The sequence below is a fragment of the Muscardinus avellanarius genome (assembly GCF_963383645.1).
Source record: "Muscardinus avellanarius genome assembly, chromosome: 8".
Lineage (NCBI taxonomy): Eukaryota > Metazoa > Chordata > Mammalia > Rodentia > Gliridae > Muscardinus > Muscardinus avellanarius.
Window position 1 is genome coordinate 71,776,108 of NC_137794.1, and position 27,762 is coordinate 71,803,869.

The following is a 27,762-nucleotide window of genomic DNA, read 5'->3' on the forward strand; positions in this document are numbered from 1 at the left end:
CAATGTTCTCTTATTTGGCTTCCTGCTACACACTCATCAGATGTCCCTTGTGTCCTTGGATGGCTTGGAAATGTCATTGCAACCCTTACTGGGTGAGACAGGTGAGCAAGCTGCATTGTGTCCAAGATCTGAAATGACTTGGATTCAACCCACATTCACACAGAACAGAAAGCAAAGGTGTGTCTAAGTTCAGGCTTCAGTAACAAAGTACCATGGACTGTGTGGCTTATAAACAACAGAAAATTATCCTTGTAGTTTTGGAAGTAGAAGTTCAAGATCAAGGTGCCAATGGGGCTAAGTTCAGGAGAGGGGCCTTCTTCTTGCAGACTGCTGCTATATCCTCATGTGGCAGAAAGAGGACAAGAAAGCTCTTGAAGATCCCTTTATTAGACACTAATCTCATTCATGAGGGCTTCACCCTATTATCCTAATCACCTCTCAAAGTCCTGGCACCATCACATTGGTGGGATAGGACTTAAACATAAGGATTCTGTGGCAAGAGGCACAAACATTGATTCGGTTGTAAGATGATTTGTAAATGATTCCATTTGGAAAACATGTTAATCACTTCCCCACTAGTCCGCACTGTAAAAGGACCACTTTAAAAAGATGGACAGAAGCCAGGCATGGTGGCGCACGCTTGTAATCCCCACGCTTGGGAGGCGGAGACAGGAGAATCGCTCAGGTTTGAAGCCAGCGTGCTGGCTTAAGAGACCCTGTTTCCAAATAAAAAAGTATAAAATAGGTCTGGGAGTGTAGCCCGGAGGTATAAGGGCTTCCAGGAACCCCAGTACCACCAAAAAAAAAAAAAAAAAAAAAAAAAAGATGGACAGAAGCCTGGTGAAAGTTAGGAAGATTATTGCCTTTGCCTTTTCCATTCTGGGGACTTGGTTTCACTGAACTAGGTATTTGAGAGTGCATCTCACTATGTTAACAGATTGTTCCACAATGAATTCAAGTAAGAGAAAAGAGAGTATAGCATTTATGTTCCTGAAAGAGATCCTTGTATTTTTTCTTTTTTGTTCTTAATGTATCAATGTTTCCCATACTCTGAGAGCCTGAGAGAGTAGGAACAGGCTGTCATATAGAACATGAACTTAACGGGAATGCCCATTCAGAATAAACCTTGCTATTGCATCCTTAGTTCATAATCTGCCTGATTTTTGTGTTTGACCTGATGCTTGGCCACAATGCTTAGTCTTGGTAGCTTTTTAAAAAATAGATTTTATATGACACGAGTCATCCCAAATTATCTTTTAATAGATTCATCAATTTAATTTTAATGTTTTTCTGCTTTCCACTAGCCTCTTCCACCAAGCCTTTAAATGTCCTCCTGAGACAACCTGGCCTCAGAAGCATTTCCTTTCATGGGTCTTTTCTTCTATTCTCTTCCCTCCTAAATGCAGTTGAGAACTTTCTGTGATTTTCTCACTTTTAGGACACCCTTTTCTTCTCATCACTTTTTCTTTTTATTAACTGTAAATCTGGAATGGCAATAATAGAATTTTCTGTTGTTTTTAGAATCATCCTTCCAGTAGAATTGTCAACAGGTCAGATTCCCGTCCCTCCCCCAGTCATTATAATATTTCATGATGGCAAATAACAAATTTTTATTTTTACAGAAGACTTTTTCCTATAGAAAAAAAAAAAGTTGCCTAGCCCATGCTTCAAAAATTGGATTTTGATATAATTTTGAGGCGTTTTTCAAGGCAGTCTGTCAGAAGCACTGAGATGAAATTACTCCTTTATTGTTATGCCCTTGAAACAGGGCAATTGGATTCATCTTTTGATGCAAAGCAAGAAGAAAAAATGTCCTCTGGCCTCTACTCAGAGGTTCTTTTTCTACTTTAAAGCAAAAGCCAGATAGATTTGTCTTCTAAAATGGGCCATGACTTTCCTGTTTACTTATCCTCATTCCCTGCAATTTTCTTCTAAGTAAAAGGCATAAATGATGATCTCAGTTGATTATACCTTTTTCAAATAAGTTGTAATTGTGTGTGAAGAAATTTGGCACATAGTAGAATCTAATATTACTAATTTTCTCTGCCTCAAATACACTATGCTTCATACATAAACATTTGGTAAATATGTAATAAAATAATGGAATTTGCCATGGGTTTTTATTTTTTTAAAAAAAGTGAGTCACTATTCTACTTATATGGTATTATTTTTTTATTTATTCAGTAGATTTCAAAGTTAGATGCTTGCCATTTGGCCTCAGGGTCCACTAGCATAATTCAAAATGCAAAGCTAAAAGCATTTCATAATGAAAAATGTCAAAGTCGTTTAACAAGCAGTAAGAAAGAAAATTGTAATACAGGCACCCAAAAAAGGTTGCCACTTCTCTCCTGCTCCCCAAGATGTTAGCAAGTATGTGAACTAGAGTCAGAAGTTCCTATTTAAAACTAAGATCTGTTAGTGCTTTAATAGTTATGTCATGTAAGGACTTTGAATATTCTTCAGTTTTGCGGGCTTTTCTTTCTCAACTTTTTCTTTCTTCCTCTCACTTTTTCTTTTTTTAAATTTTCTTTCCTTTTGACACTGGATATTGAACCCAGAGGTGTTCTACCTCCGAGCTACATCACCCAGCTCTTTTTATCTATTTATTTTTGTTTGTTTTGAAACAGGGTCTCATTAGGTTGCTAAGATCCAGAATAATATCACTATTTTGTCTATAGCACATATATAATTTTTCTTCTAAATGTATCATAATACAATTATATAGATTTAAATAATCGGTAAGAGTTTTGGTATTTCCAAGTGTACTAAGTTATAAGAGCTGTCATTCTGAGTATTTATCATAAGCCAGATATTGTAGGAGGAAATTTATATATACTATCCTATTTAATCTTTACAAGAACCTTTATGTGTATATATATGTATATATCTATATCTATATATATTATTCCAACTTATAGATGAGGAAAATGAACCTCAATTAATTATTGGTAGAGTTGGGATCTGAATCCACTATTCCTGAGAATATGAGAACCATGTTCGCAATCTACTACCTCCTCCTTGTTCTTTGGAAGAAGATAGCACAGGTCCATCCCTTCTAAGGAAATGACTAAAAACTTATCTTTTAAGTTGGTTGTCTCCAAAGTAGGAATAAACATCCCTGGGGAAGCAAGATGATCTTATAGGATCTGGGAAGAAGATTATTATTACTACCTAATATATGTAAAGGAAAAGCTATTTTATATGTGGAAAAAGTAAGAAAGTAATTGAATTTGTCTGATTTATAACATAAATTGGCCCTGATGCAGTCCTGCAGTTTGTAAGTGAGAAAGTTGAGTATTTCTTCTTTTTTTAAGGTGACTATCAATTTTGTGTTTCTTTATTTTGTTTAATTTTCTTTTTTATACTTTACTGCCTTCCCCCATTCTTTCTTTTTCTTTTTAATAATGGCTTTATTGAGATATCATTTCCTTAGTGTATGATTCACCCACTTAAAGTGTGAAATTCAGTAGTATTTTAGCATATTAGGATTTAGAATAAAGATGTATACAGCCAACACCAAAATTAAGTCAATTTTAGAATATTGAAAACAATTTGGTACCTGTTATCTAACATCCCCTGTTTTTCTAGCCCACCAGCCCTAAGCAACCATCTGTCTGCTTCCTGTCTTTGTAGATATATTTGCTCTGAACGTTTCATATAAAGGGGGTCATATATTGTGTGGTCTGCTGTGACTGGCCTCTGTGGATAGATGGCTCTGTTAAGGTACAGAAGACTCTGACACGTGTTGGATGTTCCACTGTTTGGGGCTTACTTGGGTCTGGTTAAAGGATAAGCCATTGTATTATTTCAATAACTAAACTTCACAAAAAGAACTCCTGGCTTAAAAATTATTCTTACACAAAAGCTGAGAGTCAAAGATGTCCCCTAACTAAATTGTAAGAACAGCAGAAATGCTCAATTGAAATTTCTTATTAATCTGACCTTTCTCATATCAGCCACATTACAAAGTAAAAATAATAAAATGAAATCTAATCATATGAAACAAAAATATTAACTAAAGCTATGTGATTGGTCAACCAAATTACTGTTAATATGAATTCACTTCCAATTTTATTATAGATAGACTCCACTTCAAATGTACAGTGGGATTTAAGATATTGCCTGATAAGATATGAGTAAGATATTCAAAACTTAAGCCACCAGTCAGGTATGGTGGCACACTCCTGTAATCTTAGTATTCCAGAGACTGAGACAGGTGGATCACGAGTTCAAGGCCAGCCTCAGCAACTGAGCAAGACCCTGTTTCAAAATAAAAACTAAAATAGGGCTGGAGGTATAACTCAGAGGTAAAATACTCTTGGATTCAATCCCCAGTACCACAAAAACTAAACAATACCAAAAAAAAAAAAAAAAAAAACAACCGTAACATAAAGATAACTTCTGAAACTTGGAAAGAAATGGGGTTGTTTGAGGACACACAACCCATCACTTTAAATATTTTTCTATTGATTGTGAAAACAATTATTTAATTAGCCTCAGTTGGTATTGCTTACTTATGACCAAACTCTACGATTGGCAAAAACTCCTCTTTCCATCACTATGCAGGTGGTAGTCATATGCAAAACAAAAATATAAAAGCAAATCAACCATAACAAAAAAGCAAGATGACAACAGATGAACAGCCATTCTTCTGACAGCAAATAATGTTGACAGATGCACAGAGAGCCCTGCTACAGGTTTGAAGAGGCCATTATCAGATGACGGCAGCTGTGTAGTGCTGGGCAGAAGCACAGAGGCTGCAGCCTCCATCAGAGGGGAGGCTTCAGGAAGTAAGGCAGTAACTAGTGAGGAGTTTGGCATCACAAAATGATATATAGTTTTTCAGTCTTGTCTCTTTTAGAAACCTTTTTTTTTTTCACCATGATGGAGAATATTTTTCTACCTCATAGAATGAGCAGAGAAATTTTGGGACATCATGGCTGGTGCTTACTTTGTTTCACTTACTCAGGAATGTCAGAGAATGATTCCTACAGGATTAAAACTCTACCCTGTTTCTTTAATTCCTCTACCACTTGCCTGCCTGTACCTATCTCTTCTATTACTATAATTTCTCCCTGGCCAGCCAAATGGTGCCATGTGTCTATCTGCTTCTGACATAGCCTAAAATGTCTTGCCCTGTAGGTATATGCAAACCCCTCAAGGCCAAACCATACCTCTGCCATTAAAAGGTAAGGGCTCAAAACTCTTTTCTTCAAGAAACCCTTTCAGACTTGCTTTGCCCAATCATAAAGATTTCCTTGAATACATAGGTATTTTTAGGTTCTCAATTTATATCATTTATGTTCCATGACTCACTAAGCTCCTTAGAGGCAGGGATATGCTGTCTTTTCTCACACTCTGCACCTAGTATGCCTTGACAAATGCTACCAACTGATCTATTTCTTTGTAAGTAATACCTAAACTCATGGAATTTACCCTTAATAAGGGAGTAGACATCACTGGTAACTCAACTACCAAATAATTTAACAAAATACACAATCTTTTTCAGAGCAAAGATACAAGTTTCAAGAACTTGTATCTTGTACACACACCAGTGTTATTTTTCTTAGGTTTCTTTTTTTATTGGTGCATTATAGTCATACATCTTAATGGAGAACAAGATGGTAGAGGCATATATGCACACATACTGTACAATTATTGAGTAGAAGGAAATGGAAAGCTTCTTATTTAAGCCTGAGTTTCCCAGAAAGCAGACAGAGGCATGTATGCTACAGCTTTATTAAGGGATGCAGTTCCAGGGAGCAGGAGTGATACTGGGAAGGAGGGAGGCTGGCAAAGGGCAAAGTACCCTACCAAGAACCTTAGAGCAGGGCTGTCTTCAGAGAGCCTGTATAAATCACTGTGCCTCAGTACAGCTCCCCTGGGGGAGAAGAAAGAATGCATTCCTTTACTAGTATTTCCTATGGGTCATGTAAGATACTTCTCTTGTGCTTTCTTGACGCTCCTGAGTAGGTACCAAGCAGGTTCCCATGGGATCTGGCACTCAGCATCCACTGGCAATCCCCAGAGCAGAAGGCTCAATATTTGAGGTCCAGCGCACTGGGCTATGCCCACATAATGCTGTCTAGGTAGAACAGGTCATGGCAGCCACCACTGGAGCTAGAGTAGGTGGCCAGAGACACTGGAGACAGGTGAAAACAAAAGAATTTCAGGAGAGGTGGAAGAGGTGTCCTGCATATACCAGTTGTAATATTCTTATTTTACATGGTCAAACCGAAGGCCTTAGAAGACAGGCAAGATCATGGAGATCATGAAGCTTAGTTGGTGGGACTCAGGGACAGAGGTTGCCAGTTCCCCACGTGGTGGCTTTATCTCTGAATAAAAACACACAGCGCCTGCGAGCATTCTTGACTCCTCTTCTCATGCTAGAGGTCAGATTTCTCCAAGGCCTACGTCCTCATAGACCCAGAGAATGGCATCCTCAGGAAGGCTTCCTATGGCTTACTTGGTTTCTTCTACCTATCAAAAACAGAATAATATGGAGTCCACAGCGTCAAAGAATAGAGTCAATTCTGTGAATACTGCATCTGAGGGAAAGAAATCCCAATTCATGCTAAACCTCTCGAAGGATATATTTGTTTCTTACATATAATCTTTTTACACATACGTCTAATGAATGCCTGAATGAAATAAAAGAAAAAAAAAACATTTCAGCAAATAGCTTCTAGAAGTCATGGACTAACTTCTGCAAATGAGAATCTTGTCCAAGAACATAGTAAAGGACATCTCTCCCACATTTAAGTGTTTTTGTTTTGAGTCCAAGCAGTAGACTTAAATGTTCTGTATGTGTGCATTTGTGAATTCATGTGCTGACTCAGATCTGACATGACTTGCCTAGGAATCATTATCCAAATGAAGATGCCTCCAAAGAAATGTTGATGTGCTCTAATTCAAGATGATAACACAATCGTTTCACTCTTATGGCAAAGAATTACCAAGCAATATGATTATGTAACACAATGTTAAAATTCTTCATACCCTTTAAAAGAATATATTCTTATAACTAAGAGAAGAACACAAGATACAATCTGTGCTTCATTTTTAATCTTATTAGTTTGAATATCTAATTTGTAACACATTTATTCTCTAAAGTCTGTTTCTCTAGCAGAACAAAGTGCTAGTGATAATGGTTATGTCAGTCTTTATGAATACAAGTTCTATTCTAACAGGTATTCGGCTTCCAGCAGCACTGTTTTTCCTCAGACTCATGCATTTTTCATTGTCTGGTCCTTCTGAATTTAAAGTAGACGAGATGTCCTTTTAAATGCATAAACAAAGAAGATGAAAATGTATATCATACCCTCCTCTCCATTTCTGCTACTAAAATTATATGAACTATGTATCTTATGTTAGAATGCATCTGGTGTGCTATTCCATATAGTATATGAATAACCAACAGCTCGCTGTGCAAAATTTCACCCTGCTCCGTATTTAGCATCATTTTTGCAAGATAGCACCTTTCCAGGCTTGTTCAAAAATGCACCAGAAAATAGCTTATTAATCTCAGTGTCTAACTGGCAGATGGAATACAGTGAAAACAAGTTGTTTTTGTCTTTCAATGCTAGTAGTTTTTTTCAAGATAAGACAAGCAGTTATCTTTCAAATCTTCCAAGATTTCCTTTTTCAGAAATTTGTTCACTCATAAATTCATTCATTCACTCATTCATTCTATGTTTACTGAGCATGATTTTTTTTTTTTTTGGTCCAGAAGTCCTCAAAGCACTTGGGATATAGAAATGAATAAAATATATTTCTTTCTTTTCAACAGCTCATGAGCTATGTAATCTGAGTACAAGTAGAGACAGGAACATACAGATGAGGACACTGAACTCAGACTTGGGGATCAAGTGGTAGCCAACAGCAGACATTCTGGACAAGATGGTATATGGTATGAGGAGTTATGTAAGGGGACCACAGATCAACTGTAGTGGGGACCCAAGGGGGGGAGAACAACTGTTAGTGATCCCAGGAGAGAGAGAGAGAGAGAGAGAGAGAGAGAGAGAGAGAGAGAGAGAGAGAGAGAGAAGGGGGGGATGAGAGAGAGAGAGAGAGAGGAATTATGAGAGAGAGAGGAATTGTAACAGGTCATTGAATGGATTTGACCTGTACTGATATAGAACAAAGATGTTTTGATAGTGTAAGGTGGTAGGTCAGAGGGGCATAATTGGCGGAGTGTCTAGGCTAGGTCTGTGGATTTCTTTGTATTTTATTTATTTATTTGTTTGTTTTGTTTTGATGACTTTAGTAACCAGCCCAGCTGCATGAGCTATGGTAGCTATGATATCTAGCTCCCCTCACTCAGGAAAGAACGCAGGAACTAATCTGATCAAAGGATCTTTCCATTCCTTCCTGTATTACATGTCACATTCATAAGCATGACCAATAAAAATCATAATTTGCATTCCCTATCAATTCACACCAGCAGTATCTGAATGACATGGCCACTAATCAAAAGCAAAAATTGAATACAGCAGATTTCTCTTTTGTTTTGCTAAAGAAACAAGAATAGGAGTGTGTTGACCACTCATTGAAAGGTACACATTACAGATACCTTGAGGGAAGAGTTTTCATCAGAGAGTCAGTCAGGCCAGCTTTTTTTTTTTTTTTTTTGTCTTTATTTTCTCCAAAATATTTCTGGAAACCATACAGTTAAGCTAGTTTGATGCTATGTGTCCTTTATGAGAGCAAAATATATATTTGAACAGCATAATGATGATATTCTACAGTAATTAAGAAGTCAGGATTTGCCAGGCATGGTAGCACATGCTTGTAATCCCAGCATTTAGGAGGCTGAGATAGGAGGATCCCGGTTCGAAGACAGCCTCAGCTACTTAGTGAGACCGTTTTTTAACTCAGTGAGACCCTGTTTCAAAATAAAGAATAAAAAATATGGCTGGGGGTATAGCTTGGAGGTAGAATGCCCTGGGTTCCATCTGTAGTACCACAAAAAAAAAATAAATAAATAAAGTCAGGATTTGGAATCATATCACCTAGTGTCTACCTAGACTTTTCCCAGTGTGGTCAGTAAAAGGACAGTAGCTCTGTGACTAACAGCTGACTAACCTCTCTAGTATAAGTTATTTGTCTATAGAATGGAGCAATAATATTATAATATTTTCCTTACCAAGTTATTCTGAAGATTAAATAAGGTAGTATAAATAAACTTAAGCCCAAGATTTGACACATACTAAGAACTTATTAAATATGAAATGTCACTGCTATTTTGTCTTAATTAGCTCCATTTGTACTAAGTTATATAGGAACCCAGTTACAAAATTTTGGTTTAATACCTCCCTGATGACCAGTACTGTGTCCCAAGCATCCGCACATATATATGATATATGGCATATAGAAGGCTGTTTTATAGAATGTTGGCACATATTCACTAGGAAGACAAGTTTATTATTTTCTGTGAGTAACTGGTAATCTTGTGTGGCTTGATTTTGCTCAGGAAATGGACAGGATATTGCAAAAGTTTTGAATACCGTGGTTAGAGTTTAAAGAGCTGTCGAAATCAGCAGACTATAGCAGTTGTTTTCACCTTTTTCTCAAGGTAATATACTCCATGCATAGTATTCTCAAATGCATCTCAGGAACTCTCCTCTACTAGCTCTAACTCTACCTATTTTTCTTCCCCTTAGGATTTAAGTTACGAGACAAATAAGAGTAACTCAATGGTGGCATAATCATGAGTCTACTGTAAATTAATGTTTAAATAATTTTAAACATTCTTATTTTAAATATCATTGTGTTACATGGTAACTAGATCATATTCCTTCAAAGAATACCTTCAAAGTCAACACGTTTTATTTCTAACCACTTCCTATCTACTTAGGCTCTCTTCCATGAAACTCTCCAGTTCCTTGGTTTCCATAACAACAGCATTACTCTGGTACTCCCCAGCCAGCCCAAACTGGCCTATTAAGTGCTGTCATTTATTGCAAGTCATCTCTCGCCGTTCTGCATTCTCTCTACCCTCTAAGCAACAATCATTATGACAACTACTTCCTCCATAAATATCTGTTCCCGTGGCTTCCTTGACACTAGGACTATCCTGGCCTTTCAGCCCCCTCTAGCCACTTCTCACCCCAATGATATGATTCTTCTCTCTTCCCAACCCCCACCTTGGGATTTCCCAAGGCTTTTCCCAGAGTCCTCTCAATTTCTCTCCAACCTTCCTTTCCCCTTGGTGACACTGTTCATTTCCAGTACTTTATCCATCACTTTTTTAACTTCAGCGTTCCTGTTTCCTGGTTGACCTCCCTATCCAGCTATGAACCCACATTTCTAACACTGCTGGATCATTCGGAAGTTCATCTGGCAGCTTCAATACAATATAGTTAAACTGTGTATTGTCTTTCCACTAAAAATAATGTGTGTGTGTGTGTGTGTGTGTGTGTGTGTGTGTGTGTGTGTGTGTGTGTGTAGGGAGAGGGTACCAGATATTGAATCCAGGGGCATTCTACCTATGTGTTACACCCCTAGCCCTGCTTTTTATTTTGAAACAAGGTTTCACTAAGTTGCTGAGGGCCTTGCTAAGTTGCTGAAGCTGGCCTTAAACCTCCGATCCTACTGTCTCAGCCTCTCAAGTACTGGGATTACAGGAATGTGTCCCTTTGCCCTATTAAAAGCAAACATTTTATCATGATTTTTGTCAGTGGCTATCATACTTCTCCTTAGATAGCCTTAAAGCCCTCAGTTAATTTTTCTTTCTCCTTGGCCCTTTCTTTTCCTAGTCACTCATTCATCCTTAACTATCCAGCTTTGCCTGAACCTAACTCTTGCCTTTGCATCCCTCCATTTCTACTTCTGAGCAGAGCCTGTCTACGGATACATAGAAGAACATTGTATAAACTCCACAGTCTGGTGAAGGCAAAAGAGGCGAGACAGCAGTAATTACAATGCAGTGAGACAGAAGTCGTAAAGAGATGCCTCCCCGGGAAGGGAGAGCAGGGATGGCTTCTCAAAGAGGGTGACGGATGAGCCGAATCTTGAAAGATGAATAGGAGTCAGACTGGCAGAGGCACAATGAACATTCTGGAAGTAATAACTTATGCAAAATAACATAGGCAAAGAATAGTCTGACTCATTGTCAAGGTGAGGCTGGAACTCTGGCTTCAGGGAGGAAAAATGCAAGGTTGGAAAGTAGAAGGCAGAACTCAGAGGCAGTCAGAGTACAGGGGAGCGTTGAGGGCATGGTTTTCGTTTTCAGTTGCTGGATAATAAGCTGCACACTCTCAAAAAGCATCATTTATTTTTTTTCCTTACAATTCTCCAAGTTGCACATCAACCCCTGGGATGGTTCATCTGTAGTTGGATGGCTGGACTGGAGGATTCAGAATCATCACTCACATGTCTGTCACTTTAGCTGAGGCAGCACTGGTGGGCTGGGCTTCTCTTTTCATTTCCCTGTGGCCTCTCAATAGTCAGCAGTCTACCCAGCCTTAGCTTAGAAGCATTTGTTAAGAGGGGAAAACATGGAGGCTTCTAAAGGCTTGGAAATTACAGGACATTCTTTCCTCATCTTTTGTTGGTCAAAGCAAATCACGAGACTAGCTCAGCTTCCAGAAAACAAAGAGATCTCACCTCTTTGGGGAGGAGCAGTATGAATGTAAAGGCAATGTTGGCAACTGTCTGTGGATCACCTACCATAGGCCTTACGTGGATTCTAAAGGGGACTGTTGTAGGATCGTTATTTATTTATTTTGTGTGTGTGTGTGTGTGTGCTGAAGACTGAACTCAGATTTTGACTCTGAGCTATATCCTCAGCCCTTTTATCCTTTTAATTTTGAAACAAGGTCTTGCTAAATTGCTTAAGCTGTCCTTGAACTTAGGATCCTTCTACCTCATCCTAGGATTACAGGTGTGTGCCACCTTGTCTGGCATGTTGTAGGATTTTAAACAGCAAACTGACATGTTTAAACATGCATGTTTTATAAAATTTGAATTCAGGGGCCAGTGCCTGGGAATAGGTTAACCTTGGAAAAGTGTCCTCTAGGGGCCACAGGGCTTGCCACAAGTTTTCCTCCTCGTGGAAGCAAGTGGAACACACAATGTGTGACTGATACTTTTCTTTTCTTAAATCAAAATGTCACCAAAGCACTGCCCAAGACTCTGTGCTTCTTTCAAAAACAAAAATAGGACTCACATTGGCCAGGGGGAAAGAAATATGTAATACCATAAATCCTCTGCCTAGAGCATTTTGGTCTAGAAATATGACGGTATTCTTATTTTATATTGTCTTTCTATAAATAAATGAGAAAAACCAAACGAGACCATCACTGAGGACCAAATTCAGCTTTGTCTTTCCAGAGCCTTCGCCTGTGTCAGTGCGTGCACATGCACCTAACCATGCAGCTCTGTGGGCCTTTTATTTCCATGTGAACCGGACACTGACTCTTACATCTTACTCTAGTCTCTACTGCAGTGATCTACAGGGGCAGTACCTAGGAAAAAGGGACAAAAAATATTTGCATAATTTGAAAGGTTTTTATTATACTGCCACAGTATCGGATCTCCTTCAGGAATAAGATTTTACTATGTAGGCAATTGTAACTTGAGCAGAAAGGAACAAACACTTAATGCTTATTAAAGCTTCCTTGAGCAAATTGAAATCCAAAGTCTGGGGGTGAACAGGAAATCGTCCTTCTGGATTTTTAGGGGCTTAATAGCTCTTTCACCCTCCCTCATTGTCACTAAACACATGCTAACACTGTGGTGGTCATCGCTTCCCTCCACAGCCTCCTTAGAGCAGTGGCTAGAAACCAGGCTCCTATGGAGAGACCTTGTCTCACCTCCTGGCTTTGCCAATTCCTAGAGAGCCAATTGCTTAACCACTTTAAACTTTCATTTTCACCACTGTAAAGTCTCCATAAAAAGTATACCTTCCTCCAAGGATTGCTGTAATGGATTAAAACAAATAACATTTATTGCCCTTAACCCAGTGCATGATATGAGCATGATATGATATTTCAACTGTTATTATTTTAATGGACTTCCTGCTGATTTTTGCTGTGTTTCTCTTTGCTTCTCAGGGAGATGTTAATCTCTGTAGCTCTGGGCCAGGTGTTATCCCTTCTTATTTGTGGAATTGGCTTGACCAGCAAGTACCTGGCAGAAGATTTCCATGCCAACACGCCGGTCTTCCAGAGCTTCCTCAACTACATCCTTCTCTTCTTGGTTTATACCACCACCCTAGCCGTCAGACAAGGTAAGCTCCTCCAAAACACCAGAAAGATGGCTTTTGTATACATCTGGAAGAATGTGAACCATGCCTGGATAACTTTTTGTCACTTAGAACATCAATAAGATAATTCAAAACCCCAAATCTCGCTTTTCTATTCCAATACTGCAAGCGAAATGAACGAATACATCACAAAGAGGCATACGTTGTGTGAATTCAGCAGGGAGTAGCAAGTGCATGTACAGGCAGAAATGTACAGTTGCTTGTTATTTGGGTTCCTGTTAACATTTCTTATTCCTCTCAATGAATTCAAATAGTGTGCTTCCCCGGAACCTGGAACAAGCCCCATGCAACTATCTGACATAAGGCAAATGCTGATACAGCCAAGGAAATTGCAGCCATATACATGGTCTTTGTGAAAATGACAGAAGAAAGATAAAAAATAGTCAATGAAAGCAACTCCAGTAATAATGTAGGTAGAAGAACCAAGAGAAAGCTACTATTAATGGTCATTATTTAATTTTAAAATAATTCAATTATTAAAATAATTAAAAGCACTAGGCATGATGGTGCATGCCTTTAATCCCAGTACTTGGGGGGCTGAGATAGGAGGATCTCATGTTTGAGGCCAGTCTCCTCAACTTAGCAGGAGCCTCAGCAACTTAGGAAGACTCTGTTTCAAAATACAAAATAAAACAGGGCTAGGCATCTAGCTCAGATGAAAAAAGGCTAATAATAATAATAATAATAATAGCAATAAAACAAGTATTCCAAAAGTCAGTACAAGAAATTTTTTGTTAAGGAGCAGTTGTAATTTAATGTAATTTAACATCCCAAAATACATCCCTGGAGAGTGGAGGGCATGCCTCAGAGCCTTGTGATTTTATCACTGAATCTGATATAAACACTTTTTTAAAAAATTCTATTTTTGCAGTACTGGGGATGGAACCCAGGGGCATTCTACCTCCAAGCTACAACCAAAGTCATATTTTTTATTGTTTATTTTTTAAAAAAGGTCTCACTGAGTTGCAAAGGGCCTCAGTAAGCAGCTGAGGCTGTCTACAAACTGCGATCCTCCCGTCTCAGTCTCCCAAATGCTGGGATTACAAGTGGGTGCCACCATGCCTAGCTAGTATAAACACTTTTACCTCTGGCCCAGAAATAGCCAACAATTTTCCCCAAACAGCAGCTATTGGCTATAAAATGTTCATAGAAAAATAACCATTAGTAGGCTTGATACCATAAGACATGTGTATATCAATTGTAATAGTCAATGTTTTTCAAACCTTTATAAAAACTATTTATAAGTGCTTAGTACTTAGATTTTACATTTTATTTGGATTTTTGTCTAAAATATTGTTTAATTACAATTACTAAGCCAGTACTAAGTGTCATTTTACAAAAAAAAGAATAAGCTGATACTGAATTAATTTTGGATTTGTTTAAACTATGAGAGAAACTAATTTCATTTGCTTTTCAAAAATGAGTTCTGTCAGTATTTATTTTTTAAATTAACATCAGGAGACATAAGTACTTTTAAAACAAGTGTCAGCTAAAACCTCAGCCTACAGAAGTTATAGACATTGAATCTCAGCTATGTTTTCTCAGAGTGAGGGATAGAAATATGTTGTTTTAACAGTTATCTCCTCTGTTTCATGGTGTTTCCAGTCAGGAAAACAATCCAGGAAGTGAGGGAATGAGGGAAATGAGGAGGGTTAAAATTAGAAATTCACTTGTGAGAGATCGTGGGAATGTCTCATTTGGCCCTATCAAGAAGATAGAGCTGCTGGGCGTGGTGGTGCATGCTTGTAATCCCAGCATCAGACAGCCTCAGCTACTTAGTAAGGCTCTTTGCAACTCAGTGAGACCCTGCTTCAAAATAAAGAAAAAAAAATAAGACTATGGGTGTAGCTCAGAGGTAGAATGCCCCTGGTTTCAATCCCCAGTACCACAAAAAAGAAGGAGGAGGAGGAGGAGGAGGAGGAGGAGGAGGAGGAGGAGGAGGAGGAGGAGGAGGAGGAGGAGGAGGGCAGCTAAGAGTTGAATGAAAAAAATCATTTGATATGACCTTGAATCAATATTAAAAGAATAAAATTATTTAGTTCAGAACATGAGGCATAATTAAGAATAATAAGATTAAATCATAACAATTTCTTAGTACTCTATCCCTGAAAAAAATTAACATGGATGTGGTGAATTCATCTTCTATTGTGATCTGTAGAACCAATTTGGGTTACATGATGGTGAGCTGTAGTTCATCTTTGGGTTCTTGTCCATCTTACTTTCAACAAGTCTAGAGATTTAACAGGAATCTGCCTTAGGAGGAAAAATAAGCATCCTTAAAAGCAGAAAAAAATAATTTCAGCAGTTATAAATATAAACCAGGAAAAATACTACAAAACTAAATGTATAAAAGGTCCATAGTTAATAAAAATAACACCGTCTCTTTTGCCTTTATAATGTGGCAGTCACTGTGTGTGTGAATTGTCCCTTTCATTTCCTTCAGTTCATAATATATGTATTATTATCCAAAGTTTTATAAATGAGAAAGTCAAAGCTCTGTTGGCCCCAGGAACCTGCTAAGGGGTTGGATCAAGAAGTGTTAGACTTCTGCCCTGCCTCCCCAGGTGAGGTTTAGGTGAGGCAGCAGGAGGAGTGGGAGCCCCTCTTGAACAAAAAGAGAGGGTGTTTCCCTGTATTTCGTCATACCCCTGAACAAGAAACCAGCTCTGGGGATCCAGGTCTAGTGAGACACAGCAATGAAGTCAGGAGGGTGTCATAACAGGCAGTGCAGGGAGACTGAAGTGGTGGACAGGGGAGAGGGAATCATGGAGAGAGGCCAAAGACTTGGAGCAGCAAGGAATTTAAGAGGCTGTTTGGAAGGAAAGGATGAAGAGGGTCCAAGGAGAGCCTGACTGTGCTCCTGCTCAGCCATGGGGAGATCCATTTATAAAACACCCGCTCTGGAGATTTTTACCGTTGCTTCAGAGTATCACCAAATTTGCTGGTGTGTCTTTATTTGGGTGTTTGCTCCTAATGTTTGTTTTAAGCTTCATCTTTAGAGTTTGAATAGGCCGGCATTAAGCTAACATCTGGAAATCAACATAGTAATTACATTAATTTTGTATAGGCATATTCAGTACTATGTTGTGGAGACATAATAAATTGCAATTCAGATACCTCTAGACTGAAGAGGGAGTGAGAAATGGAGAACAGGACAGGAAGGCTGGTCCGTGCGACAGAGGTTCTCTTAGCCACATCTTCTCCTCCAGGGCTGTGGATTAAGTCTGTGCAAGGTGCTGGTCTGCATGCCTCCCCCAGCACAGATATCACCTACTGTGCTGGTAGTGCAATACCACCTTGTTATGGATTTTTAAATTAAATCCCTATGACCTTATTCATGTAGCTTCTAAAAGATGGTGATTGTCATACTCGAACACTATGAAAAGTGTAAGAAGACCTTGACGAGCATTAAGGATGAAGTTATTAGGAAAACCTGGCCATAACTTGAATTTGAAGTTAAACTGAATTCTCCCTAACAAATTTGCTTTGGACCAGGAATCTACAGACTTGGAAACAGCAGGTTCCAGTATAAGTTCTAGTATGAAGTAGAATCTTTAACTTGTCGTTAATTCCTACAAAATTTTAGGAACCATCTCTTTAATCAAATTCAATTCTATTAGCCAGGTATAGTGGTGCATGCCTGTAGTCCTAGTGCTTGGGAGGCTGGGACAGGAGAATTGCAGGTTTGTGCCCAGCTTCAACAACTTAGCAAGGCCTTCTGTAATTTAGTGAGATGCCATTTCAAACTAAAAAATAAAAACAAAGTTGGAGGTAAAGCTCAAAGGCAGAATGTCCTTGGGTTTAATAACCAGTAACACTCGTGTGCACATGTGCACATGCATACGCGTGCACACACACACACACACACACACACACACACGTAGATACTATTATACAAACTTTAAGTTTAATCTTCTTCATGGCTAGAACTAGTTTTTCCTCCAATAGTTCTTAAATTTAAAAAAGTTTACTATTCATAACAAAGAGCTTCAGTAATGTAACTTTATAGAAATATATACAACACACACACACACACACATACACACACACACACACACACACACACACACACACACACAGTGTGTGTGGTACTGGACATGAGACCCCAGGGCATTCTACCTCCAAGCTACACCCCCAGCCATATTTTTTTTATTCTTTATTTTGAAACAGGGTCTCACTGAGTTTCAAAGAGCTTCACTAAGTAGTAGTTGAGGCTGTCTACAAACCTTGATCCTCCTGTCTCAGCCTCCTGAATGCTAAGATTACAAGCATGTGCCTACCACGCCCAGCTTAATATAATTTTAAATGTGATTCCATTGATGTATAAAGTTTGGGAATTTAGAAAAATTTTAGATTACTATTTCCTTAATATCTAATTATAACCTTATTGAGAAGTTATTCAGGAAATGAAAATGTACTCATGAAAGAAACACCAGAAATCCAAACAATTTATGCTGTATATCCAAAGTAAATCTTCAGCAACATGACCAAGAAAGCATAGTGAGGCTTCCAAAAACTTGAGAGTATATCTAGAAAATAAAAAAAACACACTCTTCCTCATATCTACTCTTTTCTTAAAATTCCATGTAATGTTTATGAAATCAGGAAGCTGAAATATCCCAAAATGCAAAGATTATAAACAAGTGAACAGGCTAGAATCCAATTGAAGACCAACTATTTTTTGTTTTTGTGATGTAAAAGTAAGAAATGACAAAAATCCTACTATGCCTCAGAAATACCTTTAGATGTTTCTAAGTATTAAAAATAATAATTCCACTAATTCCATCTTCCTTCTTCTGCTACCATTTTTCTTTATTTTTGTCCCTAAATGAGGGAAGTAACTGACATCTAAGGAAAGATGCTGAGAATAAAAAGAAAACTTGCTTTCAGGCCGTGTTTTCTTCCTCAATTTATGGTGGTGAAAAAATGGCTATCACAAATTTAAGCATGAATATGATCAGAAGTGTCTGCCAGTTAATATACAGACCTAGAAAGATCATAAAATGTTGCCACCATTTGACTTTATTAGACTACTAATGGTTTCAATGTTCCTGGTAACTGGTTCTTTAAGTTCTGACTTTTCATTAAAAGGTTATAAAGATAACCTTTTAACCAATCTTCCAGCTAAAAGCAGTTTGATCAATATTACATGTATCTTTTTGATAAATTCTTGAAACATAAACATTAAAAGAGTCACTCAATCATTTATGTATTTCTTTGTATGAGTATAAAAATGAAACAAGTCTTTAAAAGAGAACTCATAAAGAATATCACTGTGAAATTTTTTTTTCAAAGAAAATACTGAAAAGTGAGCTGTATGTCTTACTCTTTTTGAGCATTAAATTCCAGCAGATGGGAATCCTAGAGGTCCAGGTTTGAATTTAAATTCTAAGTGAAGAGTCCAAAGAAACAAAGTGGGTTGCATGTTGCGGATGTTTACTCTCTCCTGGCCTCTTCTACCCACCATCCTCCTCTCTCCACCTGGAGCATTGCAGTGGACCTCAAGATTTAAAAGAAATAAACATAACTGACAGCTTCATTAGCCACAGCAGCTAGATGTAACTCATGGCCCTGATCTAGTCCTACAACCTTGCATTGAAAAATGAATATATTCTTTTCATAGTTCACACCAAAATTAAGAATTTATTTCTTAGGGTGGTGGGGATGATAGCTGGAACACAATTAATCAAAAGGCAATTGTTGCCCTCTCTGGCCCAAGATAAGCTTCATACTTGTTCTCTGCAGAAATACTATACTCCTTACTTATTCCATAGGTTAAATTACAGTTACCAATATTGCAAGATTTAAAACATTGATATAAATAGAAAAGTATGGAACTCATAGTAAATAAAACAGGCCTCTCAGAGAGCCATGTAGAATTCTTAAACATAGGTACCTGGAATTTCCCAGTGTGTCAGACCCCAGAGTCTCCTGAAGACCTTCCTCTTTAGTTCTAGAACACTGGTCCTGTGCATCTTTCCCCCTGCCTTTATTAGAATCTTTTCTTGATACTAGGAATTGGACATGTGGCCTGGAATCTTCATTCATGTTTACCATAGGCAGTCTAAAGCATAGGTCAAAGCAATGAAACACACTAAAGCAGAATCTTGGCTTTTCTCAGACCAACAGCCTGATCTCTGTGTGAGCTGCCCCACTCCCCATTCTCTGGTTAATTGTGTCTAAGCCACTGAAGAGAAGGGCAGTTAGTGAATCGGCAGAGCAAGAAAGCACTTGGCAAATGTAAATATGGAATTGTAACTCCCTCAGGAGCCATGGGGGAAATACTGTCTCTTCTCTAAGTCTGGTGGAGGTGGAGCCTCTTCAAAAGGCTCCCTTGTGAGAAATGATTTGCAGACTTCTCTATCTATTCTGTGTCAGGTCACTCTTAAGTGTGATTGGAGAGTTTTAGCCCCCAAAGCATAGAAAGAAGGTACCTCAGGGATTTATGAGTTGAATCTTTGTAGATAATCCTTGGAGATTATGCTTATGAGGAAGAAAGGTTTGAGGCTGTGGTGTTACACTTATCATGCTGGGAGACTGGAAGAGAAAATCGCCAGAGAAAATTAGAATTCACATCTAAACTTGGCCTTGTGATGCATACCTATAATTTCACTACTTAGGAGGTTGGGACAGGAAAATCTCAGGTTTGAGGACAGCCTCAGCAATGTAGCAAGAGTCTCAGCAACCTGGTGAGAAGCCATTTCAAAAAGCCAAAAAATAAATAAGTAAATAATAAAATAAAAGTGGCTGAGGGTGTAGTTATGATGTAGAATGCCCTTGGCTTCAATCATACATACATGCATACACATACACACACACACACACACACACACACACACACACACACACACACACACAATCCACGTCTAGCAAAGCCAGTCTGCCAATATGTTTCACAACTGGAACTCTCATATACTGTTGGCAAGAATGCAAAATAGTGACACTGCTGTGGAAAACAGCTTGGAAATTTCTTATAAAGTTAAATATACACTTTCTGTAGGACCTAACAGTTGCATTCTTCCCAGAAAAATTAAAACATAATATCCACACATAAAAGTATATGGGGATTCCCATTATGGCATTATTCATAATTGTCTCAAACTGTAAACAATCCAAATTCTCATCAGCTTGTGAACAGCTAAATAAAATGTGATAAATTCATTAAATGGATTACCTCTCACCAAAATTTAACTCAGAAGTTCATACATATACAGTGCTTAGAGGGTGAATATCAAATCTCCTGCAGTCGTAGTCAGATTTGTAGTATCCAATAGTGCGGGTTTTATTTGTGCTGAAATACATGAATTGAATGACATCTTACACAAAACCCTCCTCGATGCAAGAGGTGACTTAGACTGAAAGACATTGGCATAAATGTGCAACACCATTTTCTCCTTTTAATGAGCCTTCATATAAACATATATGCACCCTGCATACGTACACACACACACACACACACACACACACACACACACCACTGTACATCAACTACACACACACTGTACAGACCCTCCCTCAAGTCCCATGCCATGCCAAATACTTCATTAATGAATGCCTCTCTGATTCCTTCTTTCTGGACAGCATATAAGCTGTGGGGAGGGGTTGTCTCCCTGTTTTATCTGGAGTCCATGTTGCCTGTTAATTCTGGAAATCTTTAAGCATTCATCTACCCATGCTGAGAGCTGGCATGAGCAATACTCATTCCTGGCACGCAGCTCCAGTGTTCATGTGGGAGACTGAAGGGTGGTTACAGGATGATAACTGTATTGCCTAAAGCAGATAAGTCCCCTTCTGCCAAAATAGTGCTTTGTATGTAATTAGTGTAAAAATTCAGAGGAATAGAGTTTATCCTTCCAATCATCTTTCTCATTAAAAAAGAATCATAATGGAGGAACAAAGCCGTCCCTGCAGTGAATTGAATTGCTTTCCCTAAGTTTTCATTAAATCAGAGACTCAGCAGTTAGGCATCTTGCAGACACTATTGCAGTCTGCTGCATGAGATCTGTAGGGGGAAAAAAATGAAGCAAATGATTTTTTTTTCTATCAAAGATTAGAATAGTATTGCGGTTATCTTTAGATCTAAATTCTCTGTCTCTGCATTTCATGAAATGTTTGGTTTCACTGGTGTGCATTTCTAAGATTTTTGAGGACTAGGGAGAAGAAGCGAACTTAACTGATATAATTGTTATGCTAACGTATGACTAATTCTAATATGAACAATCCCCTCTATTCCCTTTCCCCAGGTATAGAGTGGGTTTTGAAAAAATATAGGGAATCAGAATCTTTGCTCAAAAGAAGCCTAGCTATGCTGACTTTTAGGAATAACTACACCAAAAAGGTTTACTAAGGACTGAAAGGAAGAAGAGAAGACAGCCAGAGAAGAGTTGAAATAACAATTCCCTAGGCCAGTACTTACCCCACATAAGTATTTCATCCTAGAGCTTTGATTAGAACTATGGGATCTTAAGGCATAATTCCTCCCCGCCTTTTCTCTTTTTCTTGATTGTGTGTGTGTGTGTTTTATCTCTTCTGTTTCCTCTCTTGCCCCCTTCTCACACAGCCTTTTCCTTCTTTTTTCCTTCTCACACATCCTTAATTGATAAACAAATGGGGTAGAAATGGGAAGAAAAACATTCAGTTCTCTCTTCTCTCGATGGGGTCAGGAATGTCATTACAAATCCAGATAAAGGACAGAAAATCCAGATTCAGCTCAAGGTGTGTCTGCAGATAACTACTCCAAGTTATTCTTTGCTCAAGAAAAGGCTTAGAGGACAAGGATACCCATGAAAGCCTGTGGTGAAATGGTTGGCCACCTTTTCTCCGGCATATTTTCTCTTCCACAACATGCACAGAATTCATCAGTGTACTGTAGCCAACTGAACATGCACAGAAAGCACAGCAGATCCAGGCAGCTGGGAAAAAATTAAATTCCCATTTGGCCTGCTGACCAAGGCTCATGCCAGCTGGAAAAGTTGAGGAAAAGAAAGTGTGGCTTGGCCAAAGTCAGGGCAGGATGACATTCCTCTCTCTGAAAATTAAACAGCAGAAATCTTCAGTTGTATTCCAAGAAGGAGAATTGAGTCACTAGTTTATGATCAAAATCCCAAATCACCATCAGTTATTCAGAATAATCAGTGAGGAACACACCCCTTTTGGATCATCCAGATAGCTGCCACAGTAAGAAGTTTGTAAGCAGAGATCTAGCTTTACTGATCCTTACTGATAAACTACTCTCAAGACAAGAACTTTCCTTGAGTGAACTCATTCAAAGACACTGACTTTTCAGTATTATTTTTTATAGGAGAAGAGTATTCTTTTCATTGCAAAGTTAAAAATAAAATTAGGATGGGGAAAAAGAAAAATGAAAATAATTTAAAATAAAAAATAGCTGTCACATGCCTTAGGGAAGCACAAAATATTGGGGGCTACCTGGCTAGGGAAGTGGTCCTGTGTCATCCTTGGCTGAGAAGAGGGAATGCCACCTGTCCTAGGTCTGGGAACCTTGCTAGGCCATTGCTGAGCCCAAGGAGCATGCTGCAGACAAAGTCCATAGAACACTGGGGTCTTCCCAGGTTCAAAAACAGCAGCTTCTCCACCCATGAGCACATTTCAGCTTTTGACTTTAGTCGATGTCATTTGCCAAGGTCGAAATTTCCAGCTGGGCAGTGTTAAATTCTGGACCATTATAGCACAGCTTTAAGCAAGCTATTGATTTTAAACTTTTGTTAGACTAAAAGAAACTAAGTTAGATCATTCAGAAACAAGCAAAGAACTCAGCTTCTAAAAATAAAGTTAAGGGACTTGGTAGGTACTTCTTTTAACAAAGGAAATGTGTGGGCATAGCTTATGTAAGTGACATAAATGTAGAAGTCTCTGCACTGTTAAAAATTTCAACTTATTTACTATGTGGAAACTTACTAGCTCTCAGCCTCTGATTATTTTTTTAACTTAGATATGTTGAACATGTTAAATATCTGAGAAAACTGATAAACTTGTTTCTATACAAGAATATCTCTTAACCGAGGGTGCCAATCTGGTGCACAAAATTGGGCTGTGACCCCTCCCCAATGGTGTTCTAGAGGTTTAGTTCTGTCAGTGATTGCTTTCCGTAGAACCTTTCAGAAGGTTCCAACCTGAGCACATTATTCAAATTTCTTTTATATAAATTGCAGTTCTCTTACCTTCCTCTGCCACTTTCTTCTTACTTCGTGCATTCACATTCCTTATTCATTTATTCAGTTTGGGGAATGTATTCACCTGTCAGGCACTGTGCTACTTGGTGTGAAGGATACCTGACTACCTGACTACCTGACTACCAAGTGAAGACAGACGGGAGAGCTCCTGTCTCCTGCCCTTTTCAAGCTTGCAGGCAGGAGGAGTCTAGCGACAAATATGAGCCCTTTGACTGCAAGTGTACTACTCTGAGGGCCTCCCTTCACCTTATCTCCACCAAATCTTGATTGCATGAGCACTTGCTTCTCCTCAGTCATCAGCTCCACCACTCTTTTCTCTATCCACTCTGAGGTCTCCTTTTCCCAGTTATTCATAGCAGAAGAAATCGTCATAAGCAACTAGAACCAATACACCAATGTTCAATGGCCCATGTCTGGTCTTTCTTTGATATTGCACATGCCCTTAACACCAGGACTCTGACTTTGCATTAACAAAAGTGTTATATGCTTCTCCCATCTCTGTATCATTCACCCACCCACCTCTACTGTGCACCCAAGGCTGTAGGAGAAAGGCCCTTTTCTCAGTTCCCATAAGTTCTAGCCCTACCCTAAGCTACACCACCATCACCTTTGGCCTGGACACTGCTACCATTCCCCAGATGTTCTCCATTCCTGTTACCTGCCACATTTCATCACAATAGCACCTCTTTTAAAATGTTATTGGCTAGCCAGGTGTGGTGGGGCATGCTTGTAATCCCAGCATTTGGGAGGCTGAGACAGGAGGATGGATCCAGCCTCAGCTACTACTTAGTGAGGCCCTTTGCAAATCAGTGAGACCCTGTTGTAAAATAAAGAATAAAAACTAAGGCTGGAGGTATAGCTTGGAGGTAGAATGCCCCTGGGTTTCATCCCCAATATCACACACAAAAAATGTTATTTGCTTGAAACCCAAGTTCAATAATAAAGCAGGTACCAGGTGATCAAGTAACCCCTTCTTCATTTATCATACTAACTGAAATCTAAAAACCAACAGTTGGAGGAGAAACCAGTTAACAAAAAGAGATTACATTCTATATCCAGTAAAATCAACATGTACTTCTCTGTGTCACTCTGTAAATGAAAATAGAGGTGTGTTTTTTTTTTAATAAGGACTCAAAGAAACTTAAAATCAAGGTGCTACGATGTTTCTATTCCTGTTTTCTAATTAGCCTGTCTACTTGAGGAAAAGAGACCAAGACTTGATATGCTGATTTTTATTCTCTTAGCAGGGTCTCTTCTAAAGTGCAAGCCAAGTTACTTTGGACTTCAGAAGAGTAGAGTCTGATTCTAAAGTTTAAAGAAGTACTATTTTAGGTACTAATTTTATAAGAAATAACTTCAGTTGATACTATATTCTATATACAACCTTGTTACTAAACCCAAAGAATCTCATTTGTCTCTAAATATAGGAACTTTCAATTAAAATCAATTCAATATGATTTAGAGCTAAAATAAATGGAAATACCTTCATAATGAATCTTCTGACTAAATAGCTTTATAGGGCTTCTTCTAAAGCAGAGTTCTACATTATAAAAACTGCCCAATACTTGGAAAAAGCCACTGAGAGATGATATTTGAGGTGACAATGTTATTACCATTTTCAAATTTTATTTTTGTTTTTTAACTACTCAAGTAGCATAACAGTATCATGATTGCTCATGTAAATATCAGCATTTCAAATACAAACATAAATATGCTTAAAAAATTAAAAAGTGGTAGTGCCACCACATAAATCCCATCTCCAAAGAAAATCTATGTTAAAATGTTATTTACTTCCTTGGCATTTTCCTATGCATTTGCATTTATATATGTAGTTAGAATTTTTTTTTTCATGCCAGTGCTAGAAACAATGCAAGTTATTCTGAAGCTTGCTTTTTTCACTTACTAATTAATAATATGTTCTGGAAAATAATATACAATATATAATAATATATTCAGTACATGTACACTTTATAGTTTTGCCGTAGTAGAACTGATATGCCCCAAATGAGTGGTCATACAGATTGTTTCCAATTGTGAATTTTATTATAAAATATATCTCATAAGAATCATCCTGATAAATACCTTTGAATACATGTGAAAACATATCATTAGGATTTCAAAAAATTTAAATGTTGAGCAAAGGGAATTCCAAATATTGATACGTATCACCAGATTCCCCACCCACATCCTACCCCCCAAAAAAGGCATTACCAATTCAAAAGCATTCTACCAGTATTTAAGAGTACCTATCTTCCTATTTATTTATCACCAATGGACATTATCAGTAATTTTTTGTCATTCTGAAAAGTGAAAAATATCATTATCATACATCTTATTTCCTTAATTGCCAGAAAAATGTGCATGCATCCTTTCACATGTTTATTGGCAACTTGAAATAATGTGTAAATCCTGAAATAAAATGTGCAATGATAATGATCCCTCACACAGTCTGTTCTTGGTGTAAGAGAGTGTCCCAGTGGGTTATTTACCTTCTTTCTTTTATTCAACCTCTTGTTTTCTTTTCTTTATAAATTAGTGCAAAAATGGAAAAACAAATGGTCCTATGATACCTTCCTCTGGAAGAATGCCACTGTCAGAGCATTGGATAATAATACTGAAAATTATATCATCCATAAACCCTTTATGGTAGTGTAATTAGAAGGGCTATTAATACTACCCAAGCCTAGCTTTCTTTATTGCTATAAACACAGCTTGTGATCACATAAATGACATCAGTAATATTCCTTTAGGGTATCATGTAAACCAAAGCACTTGAGTGAGTTTAACTAGGGCTTAATCAGAACCTCTATTCAATTTTATTTTATTTTTTGCCTAGAAAGCACAGTATGAGAGAAGACCATTGGGCATTTTCCAACATTTGGATTTTGTGTTCTAGGGAGGCTTATTGGTGTTGAAATGCAAAGGAGGAGCCTGGCATGGTAGCCTATGCTTATAATCCCAGTACTTGGGAGGCTGAGACAGGAGGATCATGGTTCTCGAACAGCCTCAGCTACTTAGTGAGGTCTGCAACTTAGTGAGACCTTGTTTCAAAAAAATTAAAAATTAAAAATTAAAAAATTCAAAGGATTAATTGGAATGAGATAGGGAAATTTTTGTCAGTATCAGTGCAACCATGCCCATCAGCTTTATATACCCTGCCTTTTTCTAAGTGTCACTTACATATGGTTTTCTGTACTTTTTGACAGTTTCATTAATATTAAATAAGAAATGAAGTAAGTTTAGTATATATGCTCCTTATCGCTTCAAAAACCAATGAATGTGGCATAGATATAGCTTCCAGGAATCCCAAATTGTAAATTAGCATCATAGTTTAGATGAATGTTGTGGGAATAAGGACAGTAAAATTACATTCAAGAATGCTTCCTACTATGGTTTATATTTCTTTCTTAAGCAGGTCACTTTAATATCTCTTTAGTTCAGATTTTCTGGCTTGGTAAGTTTGGTTGTTTTGCAAATAAAAATTACATATTAACCTATATCAATTATTTTATATACTCAGAGATACAAATGTATACTTCTGATGGTTCCACTAAAATGTGAATTTCTTTGATGATATCTGTATGTGATTTCTTCAGGGTTAACTATTCACTTACTCAAACTCATGTAGCTCTGAATAAAACTAGTACATTCTGAGATGAGTAAGATTTTTCAAAATAACAGGCGAAAGGTCAGTTCATTCAACTTGTACGAACATCAGCAAAGAGAAGAGTGCAATTAAACACTGGAGAAAGAAATAATGCACAATAAATTTGTTTGATTTTATGACCCTACTATGAACGATTTCAAATACCACGCAAAAGGAACGATAAAAGGGGTGAGAATACACAACACAGTTACATCATCATTCATTATGCCCCACAATAACCTTATAGGTTATTCTGTAGATAAAGTTTACAGAGGTTAGTTAACATCATAAATTATATCATAGCTTCTTTCTAGGACATAGTAAGTCACAAAAGGTTGTCACTCTCATTCTGACACAAAAACAAGCCTGGTAACTTATAAAATCATAGTTTCTTTGAATGTACCAGAAAACAAAGGATGAAAAGAAACCTTAATATGCAGAACCCAAGAAAACTTCCTTCATAGGAGAAAAAAATCTATAGTTATATCATCCCTGGCAGATGAAAAGGAAAGGAATCAACCCCAGAACAGGTCTGGACACAGCTGCAAACTGTGTTCCATGGAGCTTCACCTGGTGCTGGGCATGAGGTCTATACTGCAGGCCAAAGGATGGAACGGGGCAGTTATAAGACCCCCTGAGTGTGTGAAGCACCCTCT

At 37.9% G+C, this 27,762-nt stretch overlaps 1 protein-coding gene across 1 annotated transcript in view; it reads left to right on the forward strand.

The window, feature by feature from the left end:
* SLC35F1 (solute carrier family 35 member F1) overlaps nucleotides 1–27,762 on the forward strand; it is a gene marked incomplete at both ends in the record, with an annotated part of 422,151 nt that overhangs the window by 237,478 nt on the left and 156,911 nt on the right. Inside the window, one exon of the mRNA XM_080699714.1 lies at nucleotides 13,056–13,231. Coding sequence (XP_080555840.1) covers nucleotides 13,056–13,231 — 176 coding nt within the window. The remainder of the gene's footprint in view (nucleotides 1–13,055; nucleotides 13,232–27,762) is intronic.